Source organism: Capra hircus, chromosome 2, assembly GCF_001704415.2.
Source record: "Capra hircus breed San Clemente chromosome 2, ASM170441v1, whole genome shotgun sequence".
In the NCBI taxonomy this organism is placed as follows: Eukaryota; Metazoa; Chordata; class Mammalia; order Artiodactyla; family Bovidae; genus Capra; species Capra hircus.
Window position 1 is genome coordinate 6,012,441 of NC_030809.1, and position 26,962 is coordinate 6,039,402.

The 26,962-nt window shown below is 52.0% G+C and overlaps 1 protein-coding gene across 3 annotated transcripts in view; it reads left to right on the forward strand.

The window, feature by feature from the left end:
* Positions 1–26,962, forward strand: part of EPHB2 (EPH receptor B2) — a 216,251-nt gene that overhangs the window by 168,714 nt on the left and 20,575 nt on the right. Inside the window, exons 6-9 of one of the 3 annotated variants that reach the window (XM_018055479.1) lie at positions 10,322–10,446; positions 19,967–20,129; positions 22,849–22,957; positions 23,981–24,045. In XM_018055479.1, coding sequence (XP_017910968.1) covers positions 10,322–10,446; positions 19,967–20,129; positions 22,849–22,957; positions 23,981–24,045 — 462 coding nt within the window. Of the gene's footprint in view, positions 1–10,321; positions 10,447–19,966; positions 20,130–22,848; positions 22,958–23,977; positions 24,046–26,962 lie in introns of all 3 variants that reach the window. The other 2 variants (XM_018055470.1, XM_018055464.1) reach the window with 2 other exon arrangements.

Sequence of the window (26,962 nt, forward strand, 5' to 3'; positions counted from 1 at the left end):
TCCCGTGGCCAAAACACACACACTAATTATCCTATATTTACTTAATCACAATAATGGGTCACACCTGGCAAGTGTTTACTATTTGCCAGATACTAAGCCCTGGGTGATGAATCTCCCCAGCCTCAGTGGATTCTGTTATTCTTTTACGGATAAGGAAAGGTAAGGGTTAAATGACTTGCCCACCACTCAAGTCACTGGCAGAACCTGAATAATGACATCGCTGCATACTCAAGGCTCGGTGTTGAAACTGGAGCCAAACCTTCTGCAGAGGTGGGGCAAGCCGTGTGCCTGGACCTGCCACACCACAGCTTGGCCGAGCCAGTGCAGCCTTTGGGGCCACCCATACTGAATGACCCATTAGGAAGATTCCCCCATTGTCATGTCCTAGGGAGTCATGGGTGGGGGAAAGGCATCAGTGCTGGGCTTGGCAAACTCCATCCTCACCTAGCACGCCCCCTTTCCAAGCTATGGGATCAGGCTGTCTAGGGACCCTTACTTCCTCGAGCCTCAGAATCTTCCCCTTCCAGATGGGCATGTTTTCATCATCCCGGCTTTCCAAGATGGTCACCAGGTTAGTCAAAATGTGGTAGAACCCCTGGGCACAGTACTTGGTAGCTCGGCTTCAAATGAAATCAGAAGGTGTGTTAGGTTCCTGTTGCTGCTGCAACAAGATGCCACAAACTTAGCAACAGAGAAAGAGACGTAGTTCTTATCTTACTTTTCCATGGGTCGGAAGTCTAGCCTGAATCTCATCAGGCTAAACTCAAGCGTTCGAAGGGCTGTGTTGCTTGCTGGTGGCTTCACTTATTCGGTGTTAGCAGAATTCAGCTCCCTACATTTGTAGCAGAGACATCTCTGTTACCTTGCTGACTGTCATCTAGGAGATTCCCTAGCTCCCAGGGGACTCACTCTGGTCCTTGCAGAGACCCCACCCCACCCCACCCTACTCCCGCCTCATCTCAGAAGCAGCAACAAGGCAGTGAAGTCTTCCTCAAACTCTCGCTCTCTGGCCTGACTCTCATCTGGGAAAGATTCTCTCCTCTTTTAAGGACTCAAGTGATTAGACTGGGTCCACCTGGATGATCCAGGATAATCTCCCATCTCAAGGGCCATAACCTTAATCACATCTGCAAAGTGTCTTTTGCCCTGTAAGATAACAGATTCAGGGATTCTGGGATTAGGTCGCAGACATCTTCGGGAGCTGTGATCCTGCCTATCACGCCCAGGAGGTAACGGAGATCAAATTAAAAAACACATCAGTATCCATCCAGTGCAAACACCTCCTTTTATAGGGAGGAAAACTGAGGCCCTGGGAGCTTCCTAAGTGCCTACCCAAGACCATACAGGTCTGCAGGTCCTTGGCAGAGCTGGTTTCCCACCCCCTGGCTGGGTGTCACAGCCTCTGTCCGTGACATCACTCCGCGCGGCTTTCTCATGGAAAAACTTTCAACTTTCCGAAGCCCTTTCTACCAGCTGTGTTTGCCTGTGATCCTTCGCCCTCCTGCAGAGCGGGCACAGAGTGGCTGGTCTCCAGAACTGGCATGAGCAAGTGCTCACCTACTTCTCTCTCTAGGGGTGGAGAGGATCAGAAAGAGACAGGACAAGAGAACCCCCAGCGAGGCCCATGCCTGGGGAAAGGAAGAGAGAGGGAGAGGGCACTTCCCTCCCCAGGCCAAGCCCTCTGCGTGCATCAACCTCTTTCATCCTCCCAAGCGTTTTGCAGGGGGAGGCCTTGCCCGCCTAGACTCTCAGCTAAGATTGGTTTGGCTGCCTATGAGAGCAAGAAAAAGAACAGATAGCCGCTGCCACAGTAAGGCTGTTTAACAATCAACCGTAAAAGCAAGAAGCACTTATCTAGCTCGTGAGTCTCCTGGCTGGATGGGTCTCGGCGGGGAGCTTTCATATGTTTGTGCTCCAGCTACTCCGGGTCTCTCAGCAGCTCTTTGGATTTCGTCAGGGCTCTATTGCATGTTTGGGGTGGAGTGCTGTGAGCTAGTCAAGAATGGCCCTGGTGGGGACTGCTGGGGCAACAAGTCTGCTCCACGTGTCTCAGCCTCTAACAGGTCAGCCTGGGTCTGTTCTCACGGCCGTCAGGTACATGGGAGGGCTTTTTTAAGCCTCTGCTTATTTCATATTTACTTAAATTCCACTGGCCGGAGCAAGTCACACAGCCAAGCCCGGGGGGATTACGCAAATTCTAGGACAAAGGTTGTAGATACAGTGAGGCAATTAATACAACCAGTCTACATACTAACTTAGACTAAACGGAGATTTATTTTTCTAATGTGTAAAGGATGTCAGAAAATAGGAGTTAGGGCAACTGGATGGGATCATTAGAGATTCAGACTCCTCAGCACACAGTTTCTCATCCTTATAGCCGAAAATGGTTGCAAGAGCTCCAGCTATCACATCCATATGCCAGGCAGCAAGATGGAAGAAGAAAAGTGACAAGGGTAGGGCCCCTTCATTTTAAAGAGACTCCCTAGAAGTCCCACACTTTAGCTTATCGCTCATTGGCAAGCACATTGTTACATGGCCACTTCTAGCTGCCGAAAAGCTTGAGAAAGTGTAATCTTTTATTAAGGAAGAATGTGCCCAGCAAAGAACCAGGATTCTGTTAATCTGAGAAAGGAAGAATGGATATTTGGTAGGCAGTGGATACTGTCTGCCACAACCCATTTTACAGGTGAGATACCGGGGCTCAGAGAAAGGGGTAGCTGGCCTGAAGCAATAGTGTCACCTGAGCTTAAGAGATGGGACCTGAACCCTGGATGTCGCTCCTTCTCCCGTCTTCCGCCATCGCCACTACCATTCATGATCCTTTGCTAAGCTCTCAGCTACTCACTGTGCTGTTTGAGAGTCTGAGCGGCCCAGACAGTGACACCTGGCTGATGTCCCCTGATCCTTTACTCTGGGCCACGTCCTGTGCTAAACACTTTAGATACAGGTCTTCATTTAACCTTGCCAGCATCCTTGCCACTGTCCCCACAGAAGGCTGAGTTAGGTCCCCTGATTCGAGGGCCAGGCTCTTCCCACCTTGCTAGCCCAGATGCTGGGATGGGACTGGTTCCCGCTGAGTGGCCTCAGATGAGACCAGGGTGCCTGAGCAGCCCTCTAAGGGGTGGACCGTTGGATGTTTCCACAACACGAAGCCCAGGGCCGGACCTCAGCCTGCTCAGATCACACTTGTGGAGAGGGCCAGACAACCAGGAGGAAAAAACAACCTGGGTTTCCGAGTCAGGCAGACCTGGGTCCTGATCCCAGCCCCACTGCTTGGGAGCTGAGGCACACTGGGCAGGAGACGTAGATCTGAGTCTCTCTTTCCTCATCTGTAAAATGGACTGTCTGATCGTGTGGCCCCAGGTGGATACAGCTAAATTGACAGTGAGTCAAGGGAAGAGAGAATGAGCAGATGAACAAGCTGCCGCCCCAGACAGGAGGTTTTTTCTCAGGTTTAAGAAAAAGAATAATAGTATCTCCTGGACCAACTTTTTTTCCCCTCCAAACTATGTTCCTCAGATTACTGGTTCCAAAACACAATAGCTATTATGTGGAAAAGGCTTCCTGGGCGGTGCTAGTCGTAAAGAACCCACCTGCCAATGCAGGAGACTAAGAGATGCAGATTTGATTCCTGGGTCGGGAAGATCCCCTGGAGGAGGGCATGGCAACCCGCTCCAGTGTTCTTGCCTGGAGAATCCTACGGACGGAGGAGCCGGCAGGAGACAGTCCACAGGGTCGCAAAGAGTTGGACACAACTGAGCCTCACACAAGCCATATTGCCTTCTCCTGGATGCTGCCTGAGGCCATGTACCCCAAGGTCAGTGGACTCACCCAGGTTGCTGAAGGGCTAAAAAATGAGAGCCAGCCTCCCATCCTTCCTCCTCTCTTCTTCCTTTCTTCCTGTACCAAGTATCGCCGAGCGCCTGCTCTGAGCTACATACTGTTCCACGCACTAGGGATAGACTGAATAAGGGCCACAAGGCCCCCGTCTGCAGAGAAGACGGTGTTCGCGCTATAAAGAAAAGAGCATGTGGCCTGGTGGGTGACTGAGGCCGGGCTGATGGTCAGGCAGGGCCGCTCTGAGAAGGTGATGGTTTAGCTGAGACCTGAATGACGAGGAGGCGCTGGTCATGGAAGAACTGGGGGAGGAGGTTTCCGGGCAGAAACACTGTGAGGCCAAGGCCCCGAGGCAAGAATGACCTCAGTGTGATCAGGGACAGAGAGGCAGCCAGTGTGGGTGGCACTTGGGAGCCCGTGCGTTTTATTCCCGGTGGAATCCACGGACGGCGTGTGAAGATGTCAGGGAGGCAGTGGGGTCTGAGAGTCTGGGGTTTGGGGTGGTGTCTCTGACTCCCCCAGGGCCAGCGACTCTTCCCCCGCCCCTCCAAGCTCATGGGGTCTTCTGGTGAAAGGGCAAAGGCCGAGTGGGGGTCTCCTTCCTTAGAGCTCAGCACTGAATGAGACCCAAACCCACACTCTCTTGCGGTAGCCAAACCCGCAGGCCTCCTGACCTCCTGCCTGTCAAAGGACGCTAGTCCCAGAAGACCCCAAAACCCCCCTCCTCCTATTCCTTCATGCCCTGGGGCAGAAAGAGGCTCACAGAAGGAAAGGCTTCTTCTCCAGGTTTCGGCTGAAGAAGAGACTGGAAGCTTCCCCCAGGGCTCACTGGGGGCAGCGGGGCCCCTGACCACCTGCTCCCACTGAGCAAGGCCCTGCCTGGCTGGCCTCCCCCGTCCCCTCTCGACCCCCACAAGCCTCTTTTTGTGCTTGTTCCCTGGGGCTCCATCTTCTTGCAGGGGTCACGGGGCGCCCCTGACCCCATCCCCCTGCCGGTGCGCCCGGCTGGTAATTGAAAATACCAGAATTCCCTAAAGAGCGACTCACAGGGCAACCTGACACCTCAGGGTGGGCGGCGGGCAGCCAGGAGGGACGAGGAATCGTCCAGCTGTTCCCTTTTCTCTGCCGTTAATCCCCCCGGATTCCAGGAGAAAGGCCAGCCCTCGCTGGCTCGCCTTGATCGTCTTCCCGGCGAATGCCTCCTCCCTGCCACACCCAGGGTGACTGGGCTTATGGGATCAGAGCCCGGGTTCGCTGCCTGTAACCCAAGACTACCAGCTAAGCCCACCAAACCCAGACCGCCCTGGCCGTGGGCGACCTGCCTCCACCAACAGCTGAGCGCCCAGAGCCAGGGCGGCCGGATGGGCAGTGGGCCACGCTGTCCTCAGAGGCCCGCTGAGACCCCCTGGCCTCCAGACCACTGTGGTCAGCCTGCCTCGGCTGCAGCCAGTGGAAAGGACAGGAGATGCTGGACATGCGTGGGCCTGGGTTCACATCCCAGCTCCACGGCTTGGTAACTTTGGGCCAGTGTACCTCATACCTCAGTGCCTCCGCTTCCTCATCTGTGAAAGGGGATAGCCCAGCCTCTTCGGGTTGCTGTGAGTGTTGAACAAGTTAGTTGACGTAAAGCACTTGCCGAAGTGCCTGGCGTGGAGTGGATAAGGAAGTGTCCGGTGTCAGCTGGGGGCCTGCCTTTTTGTGTGTGTTGCCATCCCTGCTGCAGTCTTCCTATGGCTTCCCAGTGCCTTCGGGATAAAGTCGCTCCTAAGTCTGGAGATCTGGCCCCCACCTGCCTCTGCAGCCCCGTCCCTCCGCCTGTCCTGAAACTATTTGTCCCACTGTGTCCGGACTCTCTGAGCCTGCAGGCCCCAGAAGACTCTGGCCTGGGCAAATGAGAGGGCAGTCTTGGGCACAAGTCTCTAGGCACAGCTCAGCTCCTCACTACCTATGTGACCTTGAAGTCATCATGCCTCTCTGAGCCTCTGTGTGTGTGCGTGTGTGGACGCACACTCAGTCATGTGTGACTCTTTGCAACTCCATGGATCGTAGCCTGCCAGGGTCCTCTGTCCGTGGGATTCTCCAGGCAAGAATTCTGGAGTGGGTTGCCATTTCCTTCTCCATGCAATCTTCCCAAGCCAGGGATCGAACCCACGTCTCCTGCCTCAGTTTCCTCTTCTGCAAATTGCAGCTATTAACCCTCATCCCACACTGTTATTGAGAGGCTCAAACAAAACGCAGGTCAGCTGCTCAGTGGCCAGTGCCCAGTGACACCCCCCAAACACTCACAGCCTGACCATGTGCTGGGGACCACACCAAGCACCGGAAGTGTTTTCACTCATTCCTCCTCATAACAGCCCCCAAACATGCAACCATTAGGCTCACTTTGCTGGTGAGGAAACCCAGACACTGAGAGCTCTGACCACACACCCCTCCCCAGGGGTCTATCAATTTCCTTGCTAATTTCCGGTGCGCATTACTTGGAATCAGGCTGATCTCATGGTAACCAGAGGCGCGCTGGTGAAGAGCCTGAAGGCTAGTTCAAGGGCTAGTCCTCCACTGCCTGGCTGCATAAGCCTTGAGCAGGTCGCCAAAGACCTCCAAGCCTCAGTTTCTCCATCTGTAAACTAGGGATGTTAATAGCCCCCAGTTCATCGGGCAGTTGTGAGGATTCTGTTATGCTTGTGTCTGGTTCTTTGGAGGAGGGGGAGTTGTTTGCTTTATCATGTGGGATCTTAGTTCCCCAACCAGGGATTGAATCCATGCCCCTTGGGAACACAGAGTCCTGACCACTGGGCCAGCAAGGAAGACTCTGCTGCTGCTGCTGCTGCTGCTGCTGCTGCTGCTGCTAAGTCGCTTCCGTCGTGTCCGACTCTGTGCGACCCCATGGACGGCAGCCCACCAGGCCGCCCCGTCCCTGGGATTCTCCAGGCAAGAACACTGGAGTGGGTTGCCATTTCCTTCTCCAGTGCAGGAAAGTGAAAAATGAAAGTGAAGTCGTTCAGTTGTGTCTGACTCTTGGCAACCCCATGGACTGCAGCCCACCAGGCTCCTCCATCCATGGGATTTCCCAGGCCTGTGTTAATAGGTGTTGAGTGCCTGGAATAGGGCGTGGCACAGAGTGCGCGCTCAGAAAGAGTTAGGTCAGCAGCTTTATCCTTGTTATGGTTATACACATGCACACCGCCCCGAAAACCCTTCAGGTGACTTCATGGAGCATGACTGTATGTTGCTTTGTCTGGCCGCTTACTATCTATGCAGCTTCAGGCAAGTCACTTTACTGTGAGTCTCAGTTTTCCCATCTGCTAAATGGGCTGAAGGAGATCTGCTTCACAGGCAGCTGTGAGGATTAAATGGGTTTGTGAATGTCAAGGGCTTAACACAGTGCCCAGCTTAGCAGGTGCTTAATAAACACCGGTTAGTGAGGCAGGAGCAAGGAAGGCAAGAGTCTCTTTGTTTGACTAAGGAGGAAACTGTCAGGAGTTCAGTTCAGTCGCTCAGTCGTGTCCGACCCTTTGCGACCCCATGGACTGCAGCACGCCAGGCCTCCCTGTCCACCACCAACTCCCAGAGCTTGCTCAAACTCATGTCCATTGTGTTGTGATGCCATCCAACCATCGCATCCTCTGTCGTCCCCTTCTCCTCCTGCCTTCAATCTTTCCCAGCATCAGGGTCTTTTCCAATGAGTCAGCTCTTTGCATCAGGTGGCCAAAGTATTGGAGTTTCAGCTTCAGCATCAGTCCTTCCAATGAATATTCAAGACTGATTTCCTTTAGGATTGACAGGTTGGACCTCCTTGCAGGGAGCCAGGTCTCTAACCTTCCCAAGAGGCCTGCTGCCCCCTGGTGGGACAAGAAGCTGAGTTGAGGGACAGATGGCCCTCCCTTGGGGGGTCGGGCAGATGCAGAAAGAACAGAGGACTACAGGGACACCTGGACCAGGGTCCAAGTCCTGTGGGCGGTGCCGCCCCTTCTAGGATGTCTTGGGCCCATTTTTCGCAGCTTTTTGAGGTGCTGGAGGGAAGCCTGGACCTGCTTGGGCCCATGCTGGCCCCTCCTGGGCTGATGCAACTTCAGGACCAGGGTCAACCAGGAAGGACAGGCAGGGAGCATTTGAGTGCAAGCTCCTAGGGATCTTCCAGCTGTGCCCACGGTGCAGAGAAGGAACCAGATCCAGAGAGGGGGGTCACCTGCCCAAGATTGCCCCAGCCTGGTTGGAACCAGGCTGATCTCACGGTAACCAGAGCTGTGCTGGTGAGGAGTCTGAGCCACCAGTTTCAAGAGTCAGCCCTCCACTGCCTGGCTGCATGAGCCACGCATGGCAGATCACTGAATAGCTCCAAGCCTGTTTCTCCATCTATAAGCTGGGGATGTTAATAGCCTGCAGCTCATAGGGCAGTCAGTGAGCAGCAGGCCAGAGAGCAGGCCCTGAATCTTCTGACTAAGAGACTGTTCCCTCCCCTCGGGGGACGAAGGGGCGGAGACAGAGCAGGAAACAGGTGGTGCTCATCCTCCAGGAGCCCCTCCCCCTCCCTGGTCTACGCTCCTGTCGGTGTGGCCAGAGCCCCTGCAAAGCAGGATTTGGGTGGGAGAAGAGTCAGCCTCAGCCTCCTGTAGGAATTGCCAAGATGGTGGAGACAGGGCATCCGCTTGTCCTGGACCCACCCAGGAGCCAGGAGAGACTACAAGAGGTGCTCCCCCACCCCTGGTGAGTCCTCAGCCCCTCCTGGAACCATGAAAACCTCAGGCCCAGAGAGCCGAGGGGGCTCCCCACTCCAGCGACGCCATAGGGATGAACCAGGCCAGGACTCCTGGATGAACCCTGCTCTGGGAGCAGCAGACCTGGGTTCAGACCCCAGCTCCCCCACGGACGGGCTGTGTGACCTCAGGAAGCCTTGTGCGGCTCTGAGCTTTGGGAGCTGCACCTGTTGGTGGGGCTAATACAGCCGCCTTGCCGACAGTCAGCTCAGGACACATGCGCATGAAGGGTCCGGGGCCACGGCCAACACGATGTAGGCGCTTCGTGCAGGTTCGTCCCATTTAAGAAGAAGGCAACAAGCGTGGCGGGGGTGGGGGGGGCATGCTCTGTGAAAGAAGGAATCAAGGAAAGGGCTACGAGCTTGACTTCACTGTGACTCCAGGGCAGCTGACAACCCTCTCCCGACCTCAGTTTCCACGTCGGTAAAATGAGGGAATGGGACTAAATTATTTCTGAGGGTCCTTCTAGCGCCAGACACAACCTCCTATGACTCCTTGTCCCCTTGATCTAAGTTCCCTCCATGAGGGCACACGCAGCGCTGCAGGGAGGGATTGGTGAAGTTCCCGTAACATGCAATTAACATGTTAACGTGCATGGTCCAGCGACATTGTGGTGCAGTCACATGTGGGCGCTTAGCACCTCTCCCTAGTGCCAAAACATTCTCATCACCCCAGAAGAAGACCCTGTGCCCAGCACTCCCCATGCCCCCTCACCAACCCTTGGCAACCACAATCTACTCACTGCCTCTGTCACCTTATCTATTCCATACAGTTGGCACTCGCCCTTAGCACAGATTTGAGGTTTATCTTCATCATAGCATATGACAGTGCTGTATTCTCTTTTATGCCTAAGTAATATTCTGTTATATGTGAATGCCACAATTTGTTTATTCATTCATCTGTTGATAGACATTCATCTGTTGATAAACGGAGCACAGCACACCTCTTGGCTGTTGTGAATAGTACTGCTGTAAACATTCATATACAAATATTTGCTTGAATAGCTGCTTTCAGTTCTTTGGGGTATGTGATTAAGAGTGGAATAGCTGGATTATAGGGTAATTCTATGTTTAACTTTTTAAGGAACCACCAAACTTTTCCAAAGTAGCTATGAATTGATTGATTGGTTGGTTTTAACTTTTTCTTTTATTTTGAAAATTAATTTATTTATTTTAATTGGAGGCTAACTACTTTACAATACTGTGGTGGTTTTTGCCATACATTGACATGAATGAGTTTATTTTCATATATTTATTTTTGGCGGTGAGTTTTATTCCTTGCTATATCCTGCCATATAGGAGGCACTTGGTGCAAATTTGTTGAAGGAATGAGTGAATCTCCCACCTTCTCTGCTTCCCTGTTCCGGAGCCCCGTCGCCACGTCTAGGGACTCCATAGACTGTAAGCTTCGAGAGAGAATGAATGACATTTAGTCCAACCCGCTCGGAGCCAGATCAGAGAAGGGCCCAGCGCCTGTCTTGACCTGACGTGGCTGAGCATCGGCAGGTGTGGCTGGAGTTGCCGGCGTCTGTAGCCTAGAGGTGCCCCGTGAGAGCAGCACCTGTGACCCTGTACTCTGTTATCTCCTGCAGGTTGGCTGTGTGACTTAGGCCGGATGCCTTCCCCTCTGTGGTCCCGCAGCTGTCTATTGTCTGGGCACCTTTGAGGTTGGGGCAGAAGCTGCACCTTCTCATGCCTGCCCCAACCCCTGACCTCTGACCTCTCTTTCAGCTCCTTCGGCCGTGTCCATCATGCACCAGGTGAGCCGCACCGTGGACAGCATCACCCTCTCGTGGTCCCAGCCCGACCAGCCCAACGGCGTCATCCTGGATTATGAGCTGCAGTACTATGAGAAGGTACGTGTGTTCCTGGGTGCTGCCCCCGCCCCCCACCTCACGCAGGGACCCGCTCCCCCAGGCTGGCCTCTGGGCTTCTACCATCCAGCCAGATGAGGCAGGCCGGTGCAGCAGAAAGAGCCCTGGCCTCAGCTCCGCTTCTCCCCGGCTGTGAGGCCTCAGGCGGGTGCCTTGACTTCTCCGAGTCTTGCTTTCTTGGTCTTGGGCATCTGGGCACAATCAGTAAAATGCAGTGGTCACGGCCCTTTTCCCATTGAGACCCCTTTCATCTGGACCCTGAAGGGCCTGATGTTCTGAAAACTGGTTTTCCCAAAAGCCGCATTTCTGAAGTTCCAATTAGTTGTGTGTCCTTCTGAAGCAGAGGTTTGAAACTGCTCAAGAGAGCTTCCCTACAAGGGGAGAGAACAGAGCCTCCTCCCCACGTGGCTCTAATTCCAACTAAAACACCTGTTTGCATTTGCCTGAGTGCCCTTTGGATGGGGACAGGGATCTCTCTTTGAGCTTTTAAATCAGACCCCCATGACTCCCTCAGGGACCCAGGGTTGGAAGCCACTGGTGTCGAAGAAAGAGCTCTGGACAAGGAATGAGGAACTGTAGGTTCAAACCCCAGCTCCATCCCTAACCAGCTGTGTGTGACCTTGAGCAGGCATCTTTCTCTGAGCCTTAGTTCCCTCTCGTGTCAAATACGAATGAGACCACCTTTCTTGGGTGGGGGGTGGGGGTCGCTGTGCAGGTGAAGGAGAAAATGGTCTGGCCCTCAGCAGAGACGAGTACTGAGTATGCTTTCCCTTCCTCCCTTTCCTGCCCTGCCTGCCTCTCAGTGAGCAAGGGCTATGTGACGTAAGACCAGGTGAGCTCAGCACATCTGAATGTGGAGGCTGCCCAGTAAAGAGGCGGCAGGGGAGAGCGCAGCCGAACATCAGAGGCCCAGGGAACTCCTGACTGATAGCTTTCTTACCTGCTCCCTGAGGCCGTCCCAGGGAGCCACAGAGACCACCCCTGAGAAAGCAGTCACTGGGCTCTCATTCAGACTAAGGTATAAATGACTGTAGGAAGTACATTAGTTAAGAGTAAGCCCACTGGGAAACAGGAAAGGATGAAAGGGCTTTCCCTGACTGAGAGGAAGAGAGACGGAGGCAGTTCCAGCCAGCCGAGCTGGAGCCCCGCCTTCTGAGGCCCTGCCCAGCCCTTCCACTCTAACTCCTGGCTCAGCTGAACTCTGGTGTGTCTCGGAGGTTCAGCAAACATCTGTCCAACCTCACCCAGCTGGCTTGTTTCCTTGCTCATCCCCTCCTCTCAGCACTGCATTCCAAGAGACCAGGGACCACAACTGTCCCATTCAGCGCGTTCTCCCAGGGCCCTGGGGCTGCCTCCAAGGAGACACATGATAAATGTTGGGCAAGTGAACAGGTGAGTGAATTCCTTCCTGCAGTCTTGGTGGAGCGTGGAGTCCTTGCCTTGTCTCTGCCATGTCCCCCGCCTGGCACACAGTAGGCACTCCAGGTGTTGTTGGATGGCCCGAGCCCAGATGATGGGAGGCAATCAGCTTCTCCCTCGCTGGACCATCGCGAGGCTTGAAGGAGCTGGGCACCCAGCTCCCAGGGTGGCTGAACCAACTGCTCTCAGGCCCAGGAAGCCCCTGGCTTTGCAGAAGCCAGCCTTCCCACCCCCTCTGGCAGGGATAGCTTAGCAGCCCAGAATTTAAAAAAAAAAAAAAAAAACTAATTAAGAAGCTTTATGATTAAATGAAACTGAAAGTGTTTGTCCCCAAAGACGGGAGCGGAAATGAGAAATCCCAGTGCAGGTCCTGACTACGACCCATTTCCTACCGAGACGGGAGGGGCTGGGGAGGCTGACAGAGGTATGAACCCGAGGCAGCTCTGCCCTACTTTCTGCTGCTGCCCAGGCATCCCCAGGCCCCTGCCAGGGGTGGCAGGACCAGCAGGCCCTGCAGCCACCGCAGTTATCACCTGCTCACCTTCCCTGCGCACTCACTATGTGCTGAGCATACCATCTCTGGTAACCCCATTCCTCCTTGCGGCAGTGTGATTCATCCCATTACACAGGAGGGAAAACTGAGGCAAGGAGAAGCTGTGTGACATGTCCAAGAGCACTCAGCTGCTAAGTGGCGGAGCAAGGATTTGACGCTGTGCTCTTACTCTTCACCTGGCCCTCCTGCCTCCCAGTTTTCTCCCAGAGATGTTCTAGGATGACGGTTAAGAGGTGGATAGGACCAGACTCTGATGGAGAATTCTAGGCACAAGTGATGAGAGCGGGGCAGACCTGAGGTACAGCTGTTAGCCGCTCCTCCCAGGGCCTGGGTGCAGAAAGAGGCAGCTTGGCTCTGCCAATGGGGAGACAGACGTCCGTTCACTCAGCATTCACTGTCATCAGCTTTGGACTGGGCCCTGACCTGGATGCTGGGTTCACCCAGAGTAACCACGCTTGCCTGGAGACCTGAGGACTTCACAGTTCAGTTCAGTTCAGTGGTTCAGTCGTGTCCGACTCTTTGCGCCCCCATGGACTGCAGCACACCAGGCCTCCCTGTCCATCACCAACTCCTGGAGTTTACCCAAACTCATGCCCATTGAGTCAGTGATGCCATCCAACCATCTCATCCTCTGTCATCCCCTTCTCCTCCTGCCTTCAATCTTTCCCAGCATCAGGGTCTTTTCCAGTGAGTCAGTTCTTCGTGTCAGGTGGCCAAAGTATTGGAGTTTCAGCTTCAGCATCAGTCCTTCCAATGAACACCCAGCACTGAGCTCCTTTAGAATGGACTGGTTGGATCTCCTTGCAGTCCAAAGGACTCTCAAGAGTCTTCTTCAACACCACAGTTCAAAAGCATCAATTCTTCAGTGCTCAGCTTTCTTTATAGTCCAACTCTCACATCCATACATGACTACTGGAAAAACCATAGCATTGACTAGACAGACCTTTGTTGGCAAAATAATGTCTCTGCTTTTCAATATGCTATCTAGGTTGGTCATAACTTTCCTTCCAAGCGTCTTTTAACTTCATGGCTGCAGTCACCATCTGCAGTGATTTTGGAGCCCCCAAAAATTAAGTCAGCCGCTGTTTCCACTGTTTCCCCATCTATTTGCCATGAAGTGATGGGACTGGATGCCATGATCTTAGTTTTCTGAATATTGAGTTTTAAGACAACTTTTTCACTCTCTTCTCTCGCTTTCATCAAGAGGCTCTTTAGTTCTTCTTCACTTTCTGCCATAAGGGTGGTGTCATCTGCATATCTGAGGTTATTGATATTTCTCCTGGCAGTCCTGATTCCAGCTTGTGCTTCTTCCAGCCCAGCATTTCTCATGATGTACTCTGCATAGAAGTTAAATAAGCAGGGTGACAATATACAGTCTTGACGTACTCCTTTTCCTACTTGGAACCAGTCCAAGTTGTTCCATGTCCAGTTCTAACTGAGTTGTGGATGTGACTGGAGATGGAAGACTTCACAGCCCAGGGGAAAAGACAGGTTCAGACACAGCTATTAGACAAGATGTGATACAAGCCATAGAAAAGCCAGCAAAGTTTTCGGGGGGACACCAAGGAAATACTCATAATTCTGGCATGGATGAGAGGAATTCTTCATTTAAGTGACAGTTGAGCAGAACCTTGAAAGATGCTAGGAATTCAGACAGACAAGTGATGAGGGTGGGATTTTTCTGGGCAGCAAGAACAGCCTGTGCAAAGGCCCCAGGGCAGGAATGTGCTAGCAGCACTCAGCGAACAAAGAAGAGAGTGGAAGAGCCAGGGCCACAAGGGAGAGAGCAGTAAGTAGGGGAGGAGCTTGGGGAGGGAGGCGGGTCGGGTTGTGGTGGGTCTTCCAGGCCTTTAGGGTCTGGATTCAATTTGATAGAGTCTGATAGGAAGCCATCAGGAGATTTGGGAATGATGTGATCTGATTCATATTGCTTTAAAGATTCCTATAACTTGCCACGTGGAGAATAGACTGCAAGGGGGTCCCAGGGACACAGGTAGACCCAACACGGGGCTCTCATGGGATGCCAAGTGGGAGATGAGCATGGTGTGGAGTTGGAGGGCTGGCAGCAGAGATGTGAGGAGCTGACCGATCCAACCAGTATTTCGGACCTCAGAGGACCAGGGAGGCGTGAAGGAGGACTCCTGGTGGACGGTGGAGCCTTTTCCTCGGGACAGATGCAGGTCTTGTGATCTGCAGGTATAGGTTCGGTACTTATGTGCGCTTAGTCGCTCAGTTGTGTCTGACCCTTTACGACCCCATGGACTGTAGCCCACCAGGCTCCTCTGTCCATGGGATTCTCCAGGCAAGAACACTGGAGCGGGTTGCCGTTTCCTCCTCCAGGGATCTTCCCAACCCAGGGGTTGAACCCGCATCTCTTGTGTCTCCTGCGCTGGCAGGAGAATTCTTTGCCGGGGTAGGGAGGTGTAGTCAGGAACAGACAAGTGTGCGGGCAAGTGTGCAGAGGACACACGGAAGTAAAAGGTTAGGGTCCAGGAGAATGGCAGGGTTTAAGGAGAGAAAAAAAAGGTGTAGATGAACGTCTCGGAGGAGACACCAGCAGAGGGGTGGGAGGAGAATCAAGGTGGTTTCTGCCCCTGGGCCCTCAGGTGGGGCTGTGACATCCCCGCACCCCCTCTGCCTTCCCGAATCAGCCCCACTCAGGAGGCGCGCCAGGCTGCTGGCGGGAGTAGGGGGATTATTTTTAGGTAAGCCGGCTCTCACCAGCTCTTCAGAGTCCTCCTGGTGCCTGCCATCGATTTCTTTAATGAGGGCTGCAGATCCTCCCAGGTAGGGGAGTCCGAGCCCTGCCGTCCCGTGTGGGCCCCACCCCCCAGCCCTCCCCCTCCTCCCCGCCTTCTTCAGAAAGGGCTCTTTTGGAGCGGGTTCTGGCTTGGCCTTTCCCCGGCTCCACGGGGATTTCCCAGCCTGCCCGGAGCCCGGAGCTGACAACCGCTTCGCAGGAAGGCTTCTGGATGCCGCTGACGAATGGCGAATGGCGTTAGCCAGACCGGGGCGGGCCGCTCCCATTGGCTCCGGCGTCCCAGGGGAGGTGGCCTCCTTTGGCAGCTGCCCCAGAGCACACAGGTTCACACTCCCCTCGGCTCCCCGCAAGGGCTCAAGACGAGTCATTTGTGAGGCGGATGGGCCCGCGTAGGCCACATCAATTTATGTGTTTATTCAACAGAAACTTCTACTTGGCAGAAGTGGAAGGGAAGGATATTCCAGAGAGAGGCAGCAAAGGTGGGGGCAGGAGGGGGTGAACTATGAAAGGCCAGGCTGCACTCAGGTTGTTGCCGAGTGTACGTGGAGCAGTAGCGACACGGAGATGCCTGGTCACTCACTCGCTTTTGCACGCATGCGTTCATTTAATGAACATTGGTGAAGGCTTATTCTATCACGTGTTGATGATAACCACGATGGCGGTAGCCTCCGTTTACTCTTTTGTGTGTTAGCGGTTGTTGCTCAGTTGCCAAGTTGTGGCCAACTCTTTCCGACCCCGTGGACTACAGCGTGCCAGGCTTCTCTGTCCCAAATCATGGCCACTGAATCAGTGATGTCATCTAACCGTCTCATCCTCTGTCACCCTCTTCTCCTCCTGCCCTCAATCTTTCCCAGCAATCAGGGTCTTTTCCAATGAGTCAGTTCTTTGCATCAGGTGGGCAAAGTATTGGAACTTCAGCTTCAGCATCAGTCCTTCCAATGAGTATTCGGGGTTGATTTCCTTTAAGATTGACTGTTTTGATCTCCTTTCTGTCCCAGTGACTCTCAAGGGTCTTCTCCAGCACCACAGTTAGAAAGCATCAATTCTTCGGCACTCTGCATTCTTTATGATCTAACTCTTGCATCCGTACATGACTACTGGAAAGACCATAGGCTTGTCTATGCCAAAAGCTTTGCCCAGTTTTTCCTATTAAACTTCCACAGCCACTCTGTATAGTATATAGTGGTGTGATTCCACTTTAGAGGTGAGAACACTGAGACTGAGAGGGCTTAATAAATGTACCCGTGCCTCATTGGTGCACTGTGTAAGGCCTTAAACTAAGCGCTAGTGAATTTCATACTAAATTTCTTCCCATACTCCATCATTGCTTAATCTTTATTCAGATAATGGAACTTCAAAGAGAGAAAAAAGAGAGCGGGAGGAGAGGGAAGGAAATCAATGGCTCTAGACAGTATCTCCAGTGTGCCAAGCACTGCCTGATCAAATTTTATCTTCACAACAACCCTGAAAAATTGGCATTTATTGCTCCATTTTCTGGAATAGAAAACAGGGGCTCAGAGAAGTGAAGGGCTTTCCCCAAGATTATAATGCAGAGCAGTGGAAGAACTGGCATCTGAAATGACCTCCAGTCCCCTGCATGGCTCAGACAGTAAAGAATCTGTCTGCAATGCAGGAGACCCAGGATGGATCCCTAGATCAGGAAGATCCTCTGGAGGGGGAAATGGCAACCCACTCCAGTATTCTTGCCTGGGCAATTCCAGGGGCAGAGGAGCCTGGCGGGATACAGTCCATGGAGTCGCAAAGAGTCGGACACGACTGAGCAACTAACAAACATGCCAATCCCCTGCTCAGCCCTGTGTCTGGTTTTAGAGAAGGGATCCACTCAGGTTAGTGCCTCAGCTTCCCAAGGCAGCTATGCCTCTAGCAGTTCCCTCCCATCTGCCTCATATAATTAAAAGCTTCTAGCCTCTCTTAAGTGGGGGACCCACCTAGTATGCAGAATCCAAGCCCCTTTTTCGAGCCTGAGCCCATCCCATGTTGGACAGCGGCACCTACTGGCCAAATCTGGTACTGCTCCCTAGATTTCACAAATGAATAGTCTTAACAGTTTAATTAATATTCATTTATTCATTCATTATGTCAGTAGTTAGTGAGCAGGTACTGTGTGCCCAGCCTGAGGGTCCCAGAGATAAGCCAGACACGCTTTCTGCCTCAGAGATCCCACAGGCTGTGGAGAAGACACGTTTATATCAGAGCGATGGGTAGGAGAGGAGACAAAGGACCTGCAGTCTCTGACTGGGACGTTTGGGAGGGCTCCCAGGCTTCCCGGATAGCTCACTTGGTAAAGAATCCACCTGCAATGCAGGAGACCCCAGTTCAATTCCTGTGTCGGAAAGATCCCCTGGAGAAGAAATAGGCTACCCACTCCAGTATTCTTGGGCTTCCCTTGTGGCTCAGCTGGTAAAGAATCTGCCCACGATGCGGGAGACCTGGGTTCGATCCCTGGGTTAGGACGATCCCCTGGAGAAGAGAAAGGCTACCCACTCCAGTATTCTGGCCTGGAGAATTCCGTCGACACAGTCCATGGGGTCGCAAAGAGTCAGACACAACTGAGCGACTTTCTCTTCCACTTTCCCCAGCCAAGGTAGTAACTGTGCTGAGTCTTGAATGATAAGTAAGAGAACTGCCGGACAAATGAGGAAAGCGTAGTTCAGATGGGCAACAGCACTTGCAAAGGCTCAGAGTGTCCAGGGAAGGTCAGACTGGCCAATAAAATACAGGACACCAGGTTACATTTGAATTTTCTTTTAACGTTTTAGTATAATACCTCAAAGATTGCACAGGACATGCTTTACTAAAAATTAGTCATTGTTTAGCTGAAATCCAGATTTAGCTGAGCATTATTCTATTTTGTTTTGTTTTTCTAAATCTGGCAACCCCAGCAGGGAAAGGGGAAGCAGCTCCATATGTCTGGAGCCTGGAGGACCCTGGGGATGTGGCAGGAGAGACCAGGAAAAGCCAGGTCATGGAAAGTCTAGAACTGGGGAAGGACTCTGCACGCAGGCCCCTGTGCCTGGTCCAGGGGAGCAAAATACAGCCCCTTCCCTCTGGAGCTTACTGTCAAGGGAGAGACATAAGCCTGGGCCCAGGGCAACGGAACACGGCAGGAACCCCCTCCTATGGTACCAATAGCAAGTGTTCCAGGGCTCAGAGGAGGAGAGACACCTCTGGCTGCGAAATCAAGGAGGCTTCCTGGAGGAGGGGGCAGGCAATCTGGCAAGGCTAAAGAGACTTCCTACCTGCTGCTGCCCCCATATCCCAAGCTTTTTCGTACCTCCTTGCCTTTGTACCTACTGCTCCTTTCCGGGACCACCCTCCCCCTTCTTTGCCTGGGTGACTTGTATTTATTAAGGTTCCATCTCAGTTCCCCCGACTCGTCAAGATGCTTTCCACGGCTTCATCTGCTATCCCCGACCCCGGCCAGGTCACATGCCCTTGGGCTCATTGTGTTTACCCCACCAGTGTAAGCCTTTCATACATATCAATTCATTTCTTTCTAAACAATCCTCTGAGGTAGCTATTATTATTATCCTCCCCATAATACAGACGAAGTAAAGGAGGCAGGGAGAAGTTAAGAACCTTGCCCAAGATCACACAAGTCATAGAGTCAGGATTTGAACCCAGAAAGTCTGGCTTCAGTTCGTTGTTTTAACCTCTATACGATAATAATACTGTAACTACAGTGTAGTTGTGTAATTACATAATAGGATAGTAGTTACAATTATTATCTATAATAACATTGCCCACACTGAATTTGTTGCATGAGAGTTTTCAAGGATTCTGTGTACCCAGACATATACATGACTGACATGTACACTCAGGCGCACATTTTTCTACATAAAGGTTCCTAGCTTTTCATTAGTTTCTCAAAGAGGCTCATGATCCTCCAAGTGTTAAGACCTCCACACCACTTGCTTTACTAAACTGAGCTCCCCAAGGAGGCCAGGGCTTGTGCTTTACCCACTGGGGGCTAGGCAGCCACCAACTGATATATGTGACCCTGAGCATCGTTTCCCCTTTCTGGGTCTTAATTCTTGCCTTACTCAAACATGCTGAGGCTGAATGGCGGTCCTTCCACTTAATCCACTGAGGCATGGGGCAAAGAGGGGGAAGCAGAAGTGAATAAGGTGGAGCCTCTCCCTGCTGTCTCTAAGAACTCACAGCCTCGTCTTCAGGGTCTGCACACAGTGGCCAGTCAGTCTGTGTGTATCAGTCAGCTATTGTGGCGATGATGCTGCAGAACAAACAGTTCCAACAATCCAGCGGCTTACGAGAAGTGGCTGTTTTTCCTGCTCGTGGGTTTTTGTCTTTGGGTCAACTGAGGTGGTGCTGTTTCAGCCTAGGAGTTAGGGCAAGGACTTCTTCACATGCTTCCCCTTCTGGAACCAGCAGTTACCCGAGTTAAGCCTCACCATGACAGATGGCAGAAGCCCAGGAGACTGAGTCAAATGAACAAGTGCCTGTAAAGCCCCTACTTGCATTACGTCCTCTAGCGTATTCCAGCAGCCAAACCAAGTCACAGGAACAAACTCACCATCTGTGAGGCAAAGAAATACCTTCTGCCTTCTTTTGTGGGAAGTGTTGCAAATCATATGCCGAAGATGTAGGCATGTCATTCTGTTATAGGGAAGGAGCGAAGTCTTTGGAACCACAGAATTTGTCCAGTAGCCAGACCTGCCCCCAAGTGGCAGGAGGAGGTGGTGGACTCGGGCACAGCCTCACTAACTGTTTTCTCTGTTCCTCGGCAGGAGCTGAGTGAGTACAACGCCACAGCCATAAAAAGCCCCACCAACACAGTCACTGTGCAGGGCCTCAAAGCCGGCGCCATCTATGTCTTCCAGGTGCGGGCACGCACCGTGGCAGGCTACGGGCGCTACAGTGGCAAGATGTATTTCCAGACCATGACCGAAGGTGAGTGGGGGCCAGAGCGCAGGAGGAGGGCCTTGTCTCTACAGACAGAACAAGGGGCGCCGCGTCTATAAAGTGCCTTTGTGCAAATTAGCAAGGGCTCCTTCCCCCCTTCTAGATGTCATTCTCCCTCCATCCTGGGTGAGAACGCTCGTGCACTATACCAACTGCACAGCCACATATGCAGGCACTGTTTCTGTGGCCCAGAAAGGATATGGACTCCTCCGTTACCATCATGTCCTTTCCCAGGACCCTTGGGAGCCCAGCCTCAACTTGCAAAGCTACTCTGAGCAAGCCACTTCCATTCCCTGGTCCAGTTTCTTCTCATCTATAAAAATCAAAGTGTTATATTCCATCTGAGGGAGCAAACATATCTTATCCATACATCACACCAATGACATGCAGTCGGATTGAGACGCATTCTGAAGCGACATCTGAACTCAACAGGGAGAAGTGCTGGGATGGATTAGTAATGTCTTTCCCTGAGCAAGAGAATGGGAAGTTGCAGCCAACGTGCTCTGTGTCTCCGAGTCTGGGACCACATGGTCTCTAAGCACCTTCCTGCTCCAGTAATCTTTGAGAAACCGCATAGTTAAAGAATGCAGGCTCTAATGCCTGACAGACGGAAATTACAGTGCTGATTGAGCTCTACCTGTGTGGTCCTGAGTAACTCTCTTACCTCTCTGAGCCTCAATTTTCCCATTTATAAATGGGGATGATAACAGCTAACTCATTAGTAGCAGCATCATGAAACTAGTGTCAGGAAGGGCATAAAAGTACAGGCCCAAGCACAGGGTTGGCATTAGGTCTCACATGGTTAGTGCTCACCAAAATAGAGTTAAGGTCATAGTTGTCACCGCTGTGAGTCTGGGGGTCTTTTCCCCAACCAGCCAAACTCCAGAGCAGAATATTTATGACCACACTGCAGCATCCCTTCTTAGCATCTGCTTCAACCCCTGGACACAGGCCTCAGCCTGTGCCGAGTTAAACATCTCAGGGGGCTCCTGGACCCCTGAATTCTTGTCTTATCACAAAAATCCTCCCTTATAGCTCCACCATCACCTCTAGCACTCAGCTCCTCTGTAAAATCCCTTCTTCATGGCCAGAGTTTTTCACCTCTCTAGGTCCTCTTGTATGTTGGTTGAGGGTCACTGACCTGGGGACTAGAGGACTGTCCCAAGATCTTTCTTAATTCAACAAATATGTGCTTGTGCTAAGGATGCAGAAATGACCTAGTCCCTGACTTCAGCAAGCTCCTGCCTGGGCCTGGAGGCAATGAGAAGTAATAAAAATAAAGTGTTAAATAATGAAGATCTTGATGCCATTGAGAATGCACTGAGGGGTTTCCAAGAGCCGGGACCAATGCTGAGTGCATTTTACACATTATCTCGCTTAAGCCCATGGCCTTGGGTTTAACAGACCTGGGTTCAAATGTTGGCACTGGCCACTGTCTAACTTTGTAAACTTAGGCAAGTCATGATTTTGCTAAGCCTCAGTTTTCTGATCTGATAAATGGGATAATTACACGTAGGATATCATAGAACTGTTCTGAGACTCACACAAGGTACATACCTACCCATGATAGGCTCTTAAAACACTTAAAAACAATAATAGTTAATATTTACTGAGTACTCACTATGTGCTACAAGTTACTGTAAGTGGGCTTTTTTTTAATGTGTTTGTTTATTTGGGGCTGGGGCTTTGCTGGTGCATGTGGGATTTCTCTAGCTGCAGTGAGCTGGTGGCTACTCTCTATTGCTGTGTTTGCTCTTACTGCAGTGTCTTCTCTCGTTGCGGAGCACCGTCTCTAGCGTGTGCAGGCTCCGTGGTGGTGGTACACGGGCTTAGCTGCCCCGTGGCGTGTAGGATCTTCCCACACCAGGCAGAAAACCCACGTCCGTGCACTGTCAGGCACATTCTTAACCGCTGGACCACCAGGGAAGCCCCACTCTACGTGTTTTACACAAAAATCCTATGATGGGAACTATTATCCTCTCCACTTTACAAATGAGGAAACTGAGCCACAGAGATAAGTCACTTTACCAGAGATCGCACAGATAGCAAGTGGCACCACTGGAGCTGAAACCCGAGGAGTTTGGCTTGAGAGTGTGTGTTTTGACCTGCCTCTGTATATGTGTCAGCGTTTTATTGTTCAGTTCAGTTCAGTTCAGTCGCTCAGTCGTGTCCAACTCTTTGCAACCCCACAGACTGCAACACGCCAGGCCTCCCTGTCCATCACCAATTCCTGGAGTTCACTCAAACTTATGTCCATCAAGTTGGTGATGCCATCCAACCATCTCATCCTCTGTCATCCCCTTCTCCCACCCTCAATTTTTCCCAGCATCAGGGTCTTTTCTAGTGAGTCAGCTCTTCGCATCAGGTGGCCAAAGTGTTGGAGTTTCAGCTTCAGCATCAGTCCTTCCAATGAATATTCAGGACTGATTTCCTTTAGGACGGACTGGTTGGCCCTCCTTATTGATTTTCATATCTACATTGAGATGTAGGCATTATGCCCACTTTATAGATGAGAAGTTGAGCGCCAGAGCAGTTCATGGATTTGTCCAAGGTAACTTGTGAGGGAGTAACAGCCAGTTCTCCACCTGATGCTCTGTCTGGAGTGGCAGAGAGTCTGGGGATGCCAGGAGAGCCAGGGCAGTGGGGATGCAGGGGGTTGTGACCCCCTGAGCCAGGCTGAGAACAGTGTGCTGTGCTTCCTCTCCAGCTGAGTACCAGACAAGCATCCAGGAGAAGCTGCCGCTCATCATTGGCTCCTCAGCGGCCGGCCTGGTCTTCCTCATCGCCGTGGTGGTCATCGCCATCGTGTGTAACAGGTGGGTGGTGTCCCCCTGCCTGGGCCAGGCCTGGGTTCCGAGAGGGCTGCCCATCCATTCTGCCATCCCTGAACAGGGTCTATGACCAGAGGGGGCAGGAGGGGCTCAGGGAGGCCCGGAGACCCCCAAGTGGCCTCCCACCGGCTAAATGGCCACAGTTGGCAGTCCATCCATTTGGTCAGGTGTTGCCCTGGACAAGTCCATGCTCCACGGAGGTGGCTCACCGAGACACTAATACTTCAGCGCAAAGGGACAGCTCCAAACAGTGGGCAGCAAAGACTGCACAGTGCAGGAAGCCAGGGGACAGTGAGGGGGAGTACAGATCGCCCCACTTTCTGCTCTAGCAAAAGCCCCTTTGTGAACAGGGCCTGAAGCAGGCTGAGGAGCTCAGCTGGCTGAGGTGGCCAGAAAGAGAGGGGACATAGACAGGGCCAGGTGTCTGGCATCCAAGGGACTGGCACAGCAAGCACAAAGGCAAGCAGTGGCACTGGTTCCTGGACTTCTGCTGGACTTAGTGTAGAGACTGTCCCTTCTTCCTTACAGCTTTCTACTTTATTTATTCTTGGCCACACTGCATGGCCTGCAGGATCTTATTTTCCCATCCAGGGATCGAACCTGTGCCCCCTGCAGGTAGAAGGGCAGAGTTCTAACCACTGGACCACCAGGGAAGTCCCAAGAGCTTCCCACTTGAAAACAGACTAGGTCTTAAGGTCAGACGGACAGAAGCCTCTGGGTTTCTGGGACCAGGGGCCACGGCCAGAGATGCCTTTGCTCTTTGAAAGGGGCTTGGCTGGAGAGGGGAGAGGGGAACCAGTGAGCCTGGACTTGAAGTTGGAGAGGTGGGAAGGGCTGGGGGCAGAGGGAACCAGGGAAGGCGAGCTTGCGAGGCAAGGGTCCAGCAGGGAATTCTCTGGCAAGGTGGTGGTTTCCAGGGCCTGCCCACCCTCTGCCTATCACCTGCTGTGGCTCCCATCTCCCCGGGCGCCTCCAGGTGGCTCCAGCCCTTTGCTCTTGTTCCAGAAGACGGGGGTTTGAACGTGCCGACTCGGAGTACACAGATAAGCTGCAACACTACACCAGCGGCCACAGTACGTATATCCCGGCAGGGCCGGCACCCCGGGATCTTTCACTTGTCAGCTCCCCACCAACCTCTCCAGCCTCCTTTCTCTGTCTGCCTCCTCCCTTGCAGCAGTCAGACTGAATGTCAAGCTGTTGTTCCCTGAACGTGAACATTCTGTTCCTCCTGCCTGGAGCACTCTTCCCTCTCTTGCCCTGGCTAGCTCACTCCCTCAGGCTTCATCGTGTACAAACCCCTCTGAGAAGCTGTCCTTGGTCCCCACTCTCCCCTGGATGCACAGCGCCCCCACCTGGCTGCATGGTGATGGTCATCTCCCTGTCCCTCCACCATTATAGTGGGAGCACTTGGGGACCTGAAATCGTGTCTGACAGTCGCCACCACCTCCCCGGTGTCCGCTGGCTGCCCAGCACACAGCAGGCACCAGACAGACTGGCAGAATAAATGTCGGGTATGCCAAAATGTTCGTTCGGGTTTTTCCATAAGATGGTATGGGAAACGAAATTTTGGGCCAACCCAGTACATGATCTGAGTGAGACGATGGGGACCCCAGGCTCTGACCGCGGAGGGGAGAGAAGGGAGCCAGGAGGCCCATTCTTGTGCCGCTCAGTGACTCCTTGGCTGCCTCTTCCCGACCCCCGCACTGTGCCCCGGTTTCCTTCACTGTCCCATGCCACCTTCGGCCAGGGCTGGGGGCACATGTGCCAGACACACCCAGAGCAGATGTCTCCTCCCGGGGGCACCAAGCAGAGAGAAGAACCGAGTGTAGATTCCTGTCCGTCTGATCTTGGCAGAACCAACAATCTGTGGAGGGGGAGGAGATATGGATCCTCACTTTGGCTCACTTGGCAAATGGGAATTCCAAGTGGGTCCCCTATAGACTCTCAAACTGTACTCAGTGGGGTACCCTAGGGCTTCTCAGATAGTTCCCAAGTGAGGGGTCATCCGCACACCCCTTCAGTTGCCACGTATTTGTTGTGGCCCATCATGTACATCAGGCTCTGCTTCAGGTGCTGGGGACACGCAAGTAAACAAACCCCATATTCCCACCCTGATGGAACTTATATTCTAGTGGGAGGGACAGTAAACTATTACATTTAGAATGGATAAACAAGGTCCTCATGGATGGGGCAGGGAACTATACTCAATATCCTGTGATACACCATAGTGGAAAAGAATATAAAAAAAGAATGTATATATGTGTATAACTGAGTCATTTTGCTGTACAGCAGAGATGGGCACAACACGCCAACTCAACTATACTTCAATTTTTAAAAAGTGACAGGTATTTTTAATATAAATGCAAAATATTGATAAACTTAAGAAAATAGGGTTTACATTTTCTGCAAGATTAAAAGAATTCTGAAGATTGGTTGTACATCAGTATGACTGTACTTAATAATACTGAACTGCACATTTTGAAATGGTTAAAATTGTGCAATTTATATTATGCAAATTTAGCACAATTTTTAAAAAGAATATAATAAAAAATCCTAGGAAAAAAATTTTTAATACATGCAATAAATGAGCAAAGTGTATGGTATATCAGAAGATGAAAGTGCTGTGGGAAAAAAAACAAGGTAGGAAGGGGTGATTCAGAGCTGCAGGGTTTAGGTTTCAGTTCAGTCGCTCAGTTGTGTCTGACTCTTTGCAATTCCATGGACTGCAGCACGCCAGGCTTCCCTGTCCATCACCAACTCTCAGAGCTTGCTCAAACTCATATCCATCGAGTTGGTGATGCCATCCAACCATCTCATCTCTGTCGTCCCCTTCTCCTGCCTTCAATCTTTCCAAGCATCAGAGTCTTTTTCAGTGAATCACTTCTTCACATCAGGTGGCCAAAGTAGTGGAGTTTCAGCTTCAGCATCAGTCCTTCCAGTGAATATTCAGGACTGATCTCCTATAGGATGGACTGGTTGGATCTCCTTGCAGTCCAAGGGACTCTCAAGAGTCTTCTCCAACACCACAGTTCAAGCATCTTGCTCAGCTTTCTTTATAGTCCAACTCTCACATCCGTACATGACTACTGAAAAAACTATAGCCTTGACTAGACGGACCTTTGTTGACAAAGTAATGTCTCTGCTTTTTAATATGCTATCTAGGTTGGCCATAACTTTTCTTCCAAGGAGCAAGCGTCTTTTAATTTCATGGCAGCAGTCACCATCTGCAGTGATTTTGGAGCCCAAAAAAGTAAAGCCTCTCACCATTTCCATTTTTTCCCCATCTATTTGCCATGAAGTGATGGGACCGATGCCGTGATCTTGTTTTCTGAATGTTGAGTTTTAAGCCAACTCTTTCTCTCTCCTCTTTCACTTTCATCAAGAGGCTCTTTAGTTCTTTTCTTCTTCATTTTGCAATGCCAAAGAATGTTCAAACTACCGCACAATTGTACTCGTCTCACACCCTAGCAAAGTAATGCTCAGAATTCTCCAAGCAGGGGTTAGAGCAGTGTTTTTAATGTTAATTTGGGAACGCTGTGCTGGGTTTTTGTTGCTGTGCACAGGCTTTCTCTAGTTGCCAAGAGAGGGGGATACTCCCCAGCTGTGGAGTGTGGGCTCCAGGTCTCCAGTGCTTCAGGAGTTGCAGCACGTGGGCTCAGTAGTTGCACACGGGCTTACTTGCCCCGGGGCATGTGGAATCTTCCTGGGCCAGGAATCGAACTCATGTCCCCTGCAGTGGCAGGCGGATTCTTAACCACTGGACCGCCAGGGAAGTCCGGGCCTTGGTTTTAACTCTAAGTGAAATGAGAAGCCTCTGGAAGGGTCTGAGAAAAAGATGGACATACTCTGAGTTACAGTTTCCACAGGACTTCTCTGGCTGCCCTGTGGAACATGGACAGGGCGGTGCCAGGCAGGGACGGAGCAGGGACCGGGAGGCGGCCTTTGGGATCATCCAGGGAAGTGCTCTTCCCTGGTGGCTGGACCAGGGTG